This window comes from Tetrao urogallus (genome assembly GCF_951394365.1).
Source record: "Tetrao urogallus genome assembly, chromosome: 32".
NCBI lineage: Eukaryota > Metazoa > Chordata > Aves > Galliformes > Phasianidae > Tetrao > Tetrao urogallus.
Genome location: NC_136845.1, coordinates 732,914 through 742,173, shown reverse-complemented (window position 1 = coordinate 742,173; position 9,260 = coordinate 732,914). Strand labels below are relative to the sequence as shown.

Below are 9,260 nucleotides of genomic sequence, written 5' to 3'. Positions count from 1 at the left end.
GGTGCTGCTGCTGGCCTGTCAGAGGCACTGACAGATGTGAGCCTGCAAGCACAGACTCCAGTCAGGAGCCTAGGGATGGCCCGTCAGCTATTGCAGGCTGAAGTCACCGCACAGTTGGATTAACAGCCGTATGCTTCCTGCTGGATTGTGGGTTTCTGAGAACAACTGACCCCAGCAGCTCCAGAAATGTTTCACAGGAAGGAAGACAGACAAAGTCATTGCATGCCCCTTCGTTTTGTTAGGCTTCACAGAGAGCCTGGTTCTTCATGTCCAGCATTTCAGGACTATGCAATATAGCCACAAGCCCAATAGGAATTGATAGGCATAATGATGTTTCAGTGAGAAACATTAGAATATATGAAACACAGAACATAACATTCAATAAATTACACTTAAATACATAAACGAAAAAAATACAGTTGGATTCTGTTAAAATCTGCATTACATCTCTTTGATAGAGAAAGGTTGGCAGTTCACTGATTTCAAAACACATTTGTTCATCAGTTTCCACAGAGCATCTTTGACTTCCTGGTTCCTCATGCTGTAGATGAGGGGATTAATTGCTGGAGGCACCACTGAGTACAGAAATGACACCAGCAGGTCCAGGGATGGGGAAGAGATGGAGGTGGGCTTCAAATAGGCAAATGTGGCAGTGCTGACTAACAGGGAGAGCACAGCCAGGTGAGGGAGGCACGTGGAGAAGGCTTTGTGGCATCCCTGCTCAGAGGGCATCCTCAGCACGGCCCTGAAGATCTGCGCGTATGACACAACAATGAAAACAAAGCACCCAAAGGCTAAGCTGATACTAACAAGGAGAAACCCAAATTGCCTGAGATAGAATTTTGAGCAGGAGAGTTTGAGGATCTGGGGGATTTCACAGAAGAACTGATCCACAACATTGCCTCGGCACAGTGGCTGAGAAAATGTACTGGCAGTATGCAACAGGGAATAGAGAAGCCCAGTGCCCCAGGCAGCTGCTGCCATGGTGGCACAAGATCTCCTGTCTATCAAGGTCCCATAGTGCAGGGGTTTGCAGATGGCAACGTAGCGGTCGTAGGACATGATGGTGAGAATGCAATACTCTGCTGAGATGAAAAAGACAAACAGAAAGGTCTGTGCAACACATCCTGAGTAGGAGATGTGCCTGGTGTCCCAGAGGGCATTGGCCATGGCTTTGGGGAGAGTGGTGGAGATGCAGCCCAGGTCGAGGAGGGCGAGGTTGAGGAGGAAGAAGTACATGGGGGTGTGCAGGCGGTGGTGGCAGGCTACGGCTGTGCTGATGAGGCCGTTGCCCAGGAGGGCAGCCAGGTAGATGCCCAGCAAGAGCCAGAAGTGCAGGAGCTGCAGCTGCCGCGTGTCTGCCAACGCCAGGAGGAGGAACTCGCTGATGGAGCTGCTGTTGGGCATCTGCAGTTCTTCTGGGCACCAGGACCTGTTGAAAGAGTAAAAATGTCAAGGACAAGTCTTTCTGTGTGGGGAGTGTTCATTTAGCTCCATGACGTGATTCACATTTCATGAGGTTGAGTTTGCCACTCTGCACCTTTTATCTCAGTGAAGCAGACATTTCCCTGTGGGTACATGGGAACGTGATGATGGTGTGGGGTCAGGCTTTATTTTCAGAATGTATCAGATAAAATCTGTTCTAATGCAGAAGTGCTGGCTGACATATGAAATTTAATGACAAAAGTATGTGGATCAAAAACAGAAGTTCTAGGGAGCACTTTTTCCATCAAACTCGCATCCTGCTCTGCAGGAAAGCCCTGGGCAGCCAGCTGCAGCCCCAGCTGTACAGCCTGCAGCCATCCTGGGACACGCAGCCCTCAGGGCTGTGCTCTGATGCTGCAGCCCGGAAGCCCTCAGCTGGAGCAGGTCTTTTTCCATGATAAAGAAACATGGAGTGCCTTCAGTCAGTTCTGCTAGGGATGTCCCAAATTTAGTGATCCCTCCTGTAAAAGCCAATACACTGCCTGGAATGAGAGACTTACCAGGTCAAGGGCTGTGAGCTCTGCTCCTCCAGTGAGCTCTCAGCCTGCTATTTTGCCACGCAGCCTGTATGCTCTCTTCCTTCTTCTCGTCACCCTCAGATCATGCCCCCAGCCCTGCTTTGCTGTGCAGAAGAGCTGCTCCTGGGCACAACTGTTTCTGTGCAGCACTGCCCACTTGTAGGAGCTCTTTGTGTCCCAAGAGCCCAGAGTACCTCAGAAGCAGAGGATGTCATTTCTGTCCTTCCCACTGATCTCCCCTGAGATGTCCCTGGGTCTCCATGGCCAACAGCTCCTGAAAGACAACATCATGATTGTACTTTGATATCTGCTGAATTAACCACCGAATGTCCAGTGGACAGTGACTAATTGCATACATATGGTAAGTCCTACCAGAGAGTGTTTGCTGTAATAAAAAGGGCACTCAGGCAAGGACAGTGAGGGGTAGACTTGCCCCGTGCAAGGCAGTGATCCAGCTGAGGCAGTGCAGGCATTTCAGCCCTGGATGGAAACGCTGTGGCTGTTTGGGATTCTTCTGGTTGAGTTCAGGTCTGAACAAGGAGTTGCCTGCATGTGAGCTCCTGCTCTGAGTCCTTGGTCCTTCAGCAGGGAGTCAGTTGCTCACACACAGATCCTGGGTGATGACCAAGGTGCTTGGGGTGCTGCTGGATGTGTGCTAGTGCTTGTAAAGGGTGTGAGAAATCCCTGAGATAGACACCTCCTTCCTGAGGCCCAGAGAAGGATTAGCAGTGTTCTTGGCAATCCTAAATGAGAACTAACCCCTGCATTTACAGCATCTTAAAGTGCCTCTCTCACCCGTCTCCATGGAGCATGCAGAGTTATACAGCTGACTAACCGGATGAGCTCTCAAAGAAGATCAGATCTTTCTCTGTTCTTCATCTGCTGCACATTCCGGAGCTCAAGGCAGTACAGAGCTAACACACATCTATATTCTTCATCTGAAGAAACATCAGTTTTGTATGGTCTCACATGTGAATGGCATCAGAAGCAGCTTAGTGTCAGGCCAGTTCCCTGGGCTGTCCAGCACACACACAGATGCAGCTGCAAATGCAGCACAGGGCCCTCAGGAAAGCCATGCCCCAGGAGTGTCCGTGCTGACTGCATAACCCTGTGCTCCACAATGTGTCTAATACCTGCCTGCCACCTTCTGAACACAAATACCATAAATGTGCTGTACAGACACTCTAAATCTAATGATGCTTCCCAATTAGGATGTTTACTTATGTGTCTTTATGCTAATGAGAACACCAACACCTGCTGAGTCACAAGTCGTTGTACAGTTGCACGCCTGAGCTCTTGTTTGGACCACAGGGATGTGGTTAAATGGCTTCCACAACTGGATTGTAGCACAAAGGGCATTCAGAGTCTTTACAATGGACGGGTGAGGATCCCACTGTTTCTTTGAGATACTTGTTCCACAGCTGTCCCATGCCTCACTCCACGATTGTTGGATTGCAAGGAATGTCTTCAAAATGTCGAATTTTTGAAATTCGACAAATCTCTCTTTTAGTTTATTGTCATTATTCCATGTCCTATTCTTTGGAAATCAGGAAAAAAGTTAGTCTTCAACTTTTTTTATATGTACAAGAGCACGGCTAGGAGATGGAGGGAAGGCATTATCCAGAATAGTGCCTCCTCATTTGAGATCCCCAACACAAGTAATACAACAGCAAGCTGGAGTGGATTTGGGAAGGCTCAGGTCAAATGATTCAGGCTGCAACACTTCACCTGCGGAGAGAGGCTGAGGGAGCTGGGCTTGTCCAGCCTGGAGAAGGGAAGCATGAAGGGGATCTCAGTGCAGCCTGCCAGAACCTATAAGGAGGTGATGAAGAGCACAGAGCCGGGTCCTTCCCTACGGTGCATGTGGGAGATAAAAGAGAATGTGTGGGAAGTGAGAGAGGAGAGGTTCAGCCTGTGCATCAGAAAAGCACCATTTTCACCACAAGTTGATACAAGAATTAGGGCAGGTCACCCAGTGATGCTCTGCAGTGCCTACCCATGGAGGTTTGCAAAATCCATCAGGAGTAAACGCTGAACAACTTGATTTGTCCCTCTTTCTGACGGGTTGCACTGAAGACATCCCCCAGGTTCCCTTCCAGCCTGGGTTCTCTTGTGATCCTATGTCCTCAAGGCATATGGGAAGAGAGCAGATGTTCACAGAGCGTGAAGAGTCCTGTGCTGCACGTACGTGATCATCTAAAACAAGATCGGAGAAAAATGAGAAGAACTCAGGACCACAGTGTGACTCAGTCAGAGCAAAGGCTGAGAGATGTCATGCACAGGTCTGGGCAGGGAAGTTCTGTGGACACCAAGATCTGTGCAAGACACTAAAGGATCTTCTCTCATTTGTGAAGCTGTAAGTCTGAAAGTTGTTCACTAATGTCAATGAAATTGAAAGAATGGTTTGAAGACAAAGATAGAAATCAATAAAAACACACTAACACACTTCTCAACTTCTAATCATCTCATGACTCCTCACTATTTTTAGGTAGAAAACATTAGACTTGACTCCAAGTTTACTCACACTGGACTCTAGTTTATTCATGGTTTTCTCCAAGTTTTACTCACATTTTGCACCAGACATGCACACTCTTCACTCTGGGCTTAGTCTTAGTCTACTCTGGGCAAATTCACACCTTACTCTGCTTTTACTCACACTTTACTCTGGGTTTATGAACACTGTACTCTGGGTTTACTCATACTTCTGTTTTGACTGTGTTTCACTCACATTTTACTCAAGGATTCCTCAAACTTTTCTTCAACATTACTCACACTTTACTCCTGGTTTACTCACACTTTTCTCTGGGCTCTACTGGCACCCTACCCTGGGTGTGTGCACTCTCTGTTCAGGCCTACCCACACTTTACTCCGGGATTGCCTCATACTTGACTCTGAGTTTACTCACACTTCACTCCATGTTTCCTATAGGAAAGAAAGAAGATTTCAAAGGGCACCCAAGAAAAATGTTTTCTGATTTTACAAGGTGCATCTTGTTGCTTTTGGAGCACCATTGTCCAACTGATGTTGATTGAGGGTGTCTCCTAAGGAGATCTGCATAGGCAGGAAAAGCAATTGCTTGAGGTCTCACGCAGTACAGACAACCTGACTGCTCACCTCCCCAGGCCTGACGTGTCTGCTGTATGCCACCTGGCACTTGCATCACTTTCCCTACACCAGAATTCTCCACTGGAGTCTGCAGCTGGATGGTACAGTTCCTTTACACCATTCCTTTACCTGCTTCCCTAGGAGAACTGTCTGCACACAGGCATAGGATGTTGCTTCCTACTTTAAAACAAACAACAGTAAAGCACAATACAATTTGCCTAAAAAGAGAACACACTCCTCAGCCATATCCCACCAGTGTGGTTCACCTTCCCACTAGGATAAGTACTTTACATAAGTAGACAGGAAATGATAATTATTAATGGAAAAAATGAAAAGGAGCAAAGCTCCACTGTGTGATCACAAGCATCCCATGCCATCTCCAAGGGCCCCAGAGATCCTGTCTGGGACAGGCAGCTTTCCAAGAGGACCTGCAGGAGACCAGAGCCCTCTGGAAGCTGCAGATGGAACTTGGGAAGAGGGTCTCAGGGCAGTACACTGCCAATGTTGTTTTCGTCCCTGTAGCTGCAGCCCAACCCAGCACATTCAATGCCCCCCAGACAAGCCGCTGGATTCCTGGGGGTGACCCAGTGCTGAAATGGCCACTGGGAAGCCAAGAAACTCTGATTTATTCTCAATGAACACAAACATCCATGAACCATTTTGGGTCATCATTGTCAAACTCTCTCTACTGCTGAGTCCCTCTCCATCTGCCCTGCTAGCTCAGCAGCACCACTGCAGAGCCCTCATTTGCCTGTGGGCTCCCCAGCTTCCCCTCTTGGGGTGGGTCCAGAGGAGGGCACTAAGATGATCAGAAAGCTGGAGCAGCTCTGCTAGGAAGAAAAGTTGAGGGAACTGGACTTGCTTGGTTTGTGGAAGGGAAGATTCTGAGGAAACTTCATTGTGGCCTTCCAGTACTTCAAGGGAATGTATGAAGAGGAGGGGGAATGGCTGTTTAGGACAGTGGCTGGTGATAGAACAAGGGGGAGCGGTTTTAAACTGAGGCTGGGGAGGTTTAGGCTAGATATTAAAAGGAGGTTTTTCACCCAGAGGGTGGTGAAGCCCTGGGACAGGTTGCCCACAGAGGTTGTGGATGCCCCATCCCTGGAGGCATTCAAGGCCAGGCTGGATGAGTGGCTCTGGGCAGCCTGCTCTGGTGGTTGGTGACCCTGCCTGTAACAGTGGGGTTGAAACTAGATGATCTTTATGGTCCTTTTCAGTACAGGCCATTCAATATTTCTAAGATAACATAGACATGTTTCAGAAAAAACTGTGAGTCATTTGTTCAGGCAGATGAGAAGACGATCCCTGCTGAAATTTGTCCACGACATCATTTTCCTCTCCGCATCCTTGAGCTCCTGGTTCCTCATGCTGTAGACGAGGGGGTTTAATGTTGGAGGCACCACCGAGTACAGAAATGAAACCACCAGGTCCAGGGATGGGGAGGAGATGGATGGGGGCTTCAGGTAGGTCAAAAAGTCAGTGCTGACAAAGAGGGAGACCACGACAAGGTGAGGGAGGCATGTGGAGAAGGCTTTGTGTCGTCCCTGCTCAGAGGACATCCTCAGCACAGCCCTGAAGATCTGCACATAGGACACAATAATAAAAACAAAACACACAAATACAGCAAGAACACTAAACACAATGAAACCAATTTCCCTGAGGTAGTCTGATTCAGAGCAGGAGAGCCTGAGGATGTGGGGGATTTCACAAAAGAACTGATCCACAACATTGCCTCGGCACAGTGGCTGAGAAAATGTACTGATAGTGTGCAGCAGAGCATGGAGAAGCCCAGTGCCCCAGGCAGCTGCTGCCATGGTGGCACAAGCTCTGCTGTCCATCAAGGTCCCATAGTGCAGGGGCTTGCAGATGGCAACGTAGCGGTCATAGGACATGATGGTGAGGACAGAATATTCTGCTGAAAACAGAGATGCAAACAGAAAGGTCTGGGCAACACATCCTTCATAGGAGATGTGCCTGGTGTCCCACAGGGCATTGGCCATGGCTTTGGGGAGAGTGGTGGAGATGCAGCCCAGGTCGAGGAGGGCGAGGTTGAGGAGGAAGAAGTACATGGGGGTGTGCAGGCGGTGGTCGCAGGCTACGGCTGTGCTGATGAGGCCGTTGCCCAGGAGGGCAGCCAGGTAGATGCCCAGCATGAGCCAGAAGTGCAGGAGCTGCAGCTGCCGCGTGTCTGCCAATGCCAGGAGGAGGAACTCGCTGATGGAGCTGCTGTTGGGCATCTGCAGTTCCTGGGCATGGAGTCCTGTTCAGAGTGCAGAAGATAATGACGAGTCAAGAGCTTTTTCAAAGACACTCCTCCCCCTATACTATAACAGTTTTTCTTTCTCTTAGGACAACGTTCATTTAACTCCATAGCTTGAATACATGAGCTTCACCATGCCTTGAGAAGTCGAAGATGAAGGAGCTCTTACTTTCCTCTCATTCTCTAATCATATCCCAGCCTCCTGGATATTTTCTTCCTATGACATATTTCCATTCCTCATATCTCTACCCTGTCTGCACTCAGAGTACCCATTCCTACCTCTGTAGACTTGAATTTCTACTAGAGAAAGCTGCCTGGTTGCAGGACAAGTGCATTATTCATGTCTGCAGAGAAGTACGGAAATTTCAGCTGGTGCAATCCTTTGGGAGAAAAGAGGCTGAAAGCACATGAGGAGTTTGTGCTTGTAACTGCAGACTGAGAAACGTACAGTTCAGGACTCTTATAGTTGTGTTCATATTTCGCATCTCCTTTCAGATTTCTGCCTCCAACTCATTCTCCTTCCCTAAGGACAGGTATGGGAAAATCCCTGCCTTGTCTCTCCTCTTGCAAAGTGCCCTTGGTAATACTCTGGGAGCGCTGAAGCTGTGATCCCCATGCCCCTGGCACCTGAAGGCCCCTGCCCTGCCCTGCCCTGCCCTGCCCTGCCCTGCCCTGCCCTACCCTGCCCTCCGGGGGGCTCCTTCCCCCCACACGTCTCCCCGCAGCGCCCTGGGCAGCTCCCCAGGCAGGCTGAGTGTTGAGCCTGGCAGACGGCAGAGTCATAGCCTGCACTGAGACTTACCTTGTCAGAGGCTGTCAGCGATGCTCCTCCAGTGAGCTCACAGCCTGCTCACACCATACACATCCTATAAGCTCTCTCTCCTTTCTCTGCTCTCCTCCTATCACCTGCAGGCTGTGCTGTGTAGAAGAGCTGCTCCTGGGCACAGCTGTCTCTCTGCAGCACTGCCCACTTTTATGAGCTCCCTGTGTCCCAGGAGCCCGGCCCAGCTCTCCAGCAGAGAATGTCATTTTCTCTTCCTCACTGCTCTCCCTGGGGATCTCCTTAGGTCTCTGCATTGGCAGCTCCTGATAGACAACAGGGTCATCTCTGCAAAACGTACTTTGAAGTCAGATGAATTAATCACCAGTAGACAGACTGATCCCTGAAGCATTTCTTGTCCTAGCAGATGGTGTGTGCCTAGCAAAGCTGCAAATGCCCCATCTGGTGTCATGGTTTTACGATTCTTGTTATTGGTACTCCACATCATAACATCATGTAAAGCACAGGGAATTAAGGAGTAAATACTCCAGTTCTGTGGACGGACAACTTTCTGGATACCTGGCTCTCAGGAGACAAGAACTGCATACCCAGAGGACTCTGAGTTCAGAGAGGGGAAGATCAGTCATGGGAGGAAGTCCCAGGATCTCTCCCTTGCTTGCTGCTCTGCAATGTGTGGGTTCGCTCCCCAGCCGTGCGACTCCAGTTCAAAGCAAGGTTTCAGACACTCGCTCTCTCATTTTGTATTTATTTATTTATTTATTTATTATTTATTTATTATTAAGTTTATTATTTAATTATTATTTATTTATTTATTTATTACCCTAAATTTCAATTTTATTTTATAATATTGTGTTATCTTTTATCTTGCATTCCAATATCATATTTAGTAAAATTATGTTTCCTCCTTAGACTGTTGCCGCTGATTTGTTATTATTATTGTTGTTGTTATTATTATGATCATTCATACTTTAATTTTTGACCAGTAGGACTGCAGGCCTGCTGCCCTCTGTCACGGGCACACATTGCTCTAGATAACTCCGTGACAAGGCAACACACTCAGTCATATGGTCTGCTTTTAGGGCAGATGTGTGGAGCCAAAAGTTGGACTTAA

At 48.5% G+C, this 9,260-nt stretch overlaps 2 protein-coding genes across 2 annotated transcripts; both read right to left on the bottom strand.

Moving 5' to 3' along the window:
- Window positions 1–441: 441 nt before the first annotated feature.
- LOC306956593 (olfactory receptor 14C36-like) lies at window positions 442–1,407 on the bottom strand (the record flags this gene model as incomplete). Its single annotated transcript, XM_079547868.1, has 1 exon — window positions 442–1,407. The coding sequence occupies one exon, from the start codon at window positions 1,405–1,407 to the stop codon at window positions 442–444; it is 966 nt and encodes a 321-aa protein (XP_079403994.1).
- A 4,975-nt stretch (window positions 1,408–6,382) lies between these two features.
- On the bottom strand, window positions 6,383–7,345 carry LOC306956556 (olfactory receptor 14J1-like; the record flags this gene model as incomplete). The annotated part of the gene is made up of 1 exon (XM_079547835.1): window positions 6,383–7,345. One exon carries the CDS (start codon window positions 7,343–7,345, stop codon window positions 6,383–6,385), a length of 963 nt encoding a protein of 320 aa, XP_079403961.1.
- Window positions 7,346–9,260: the final 1,915 nt, after the last annotated feature.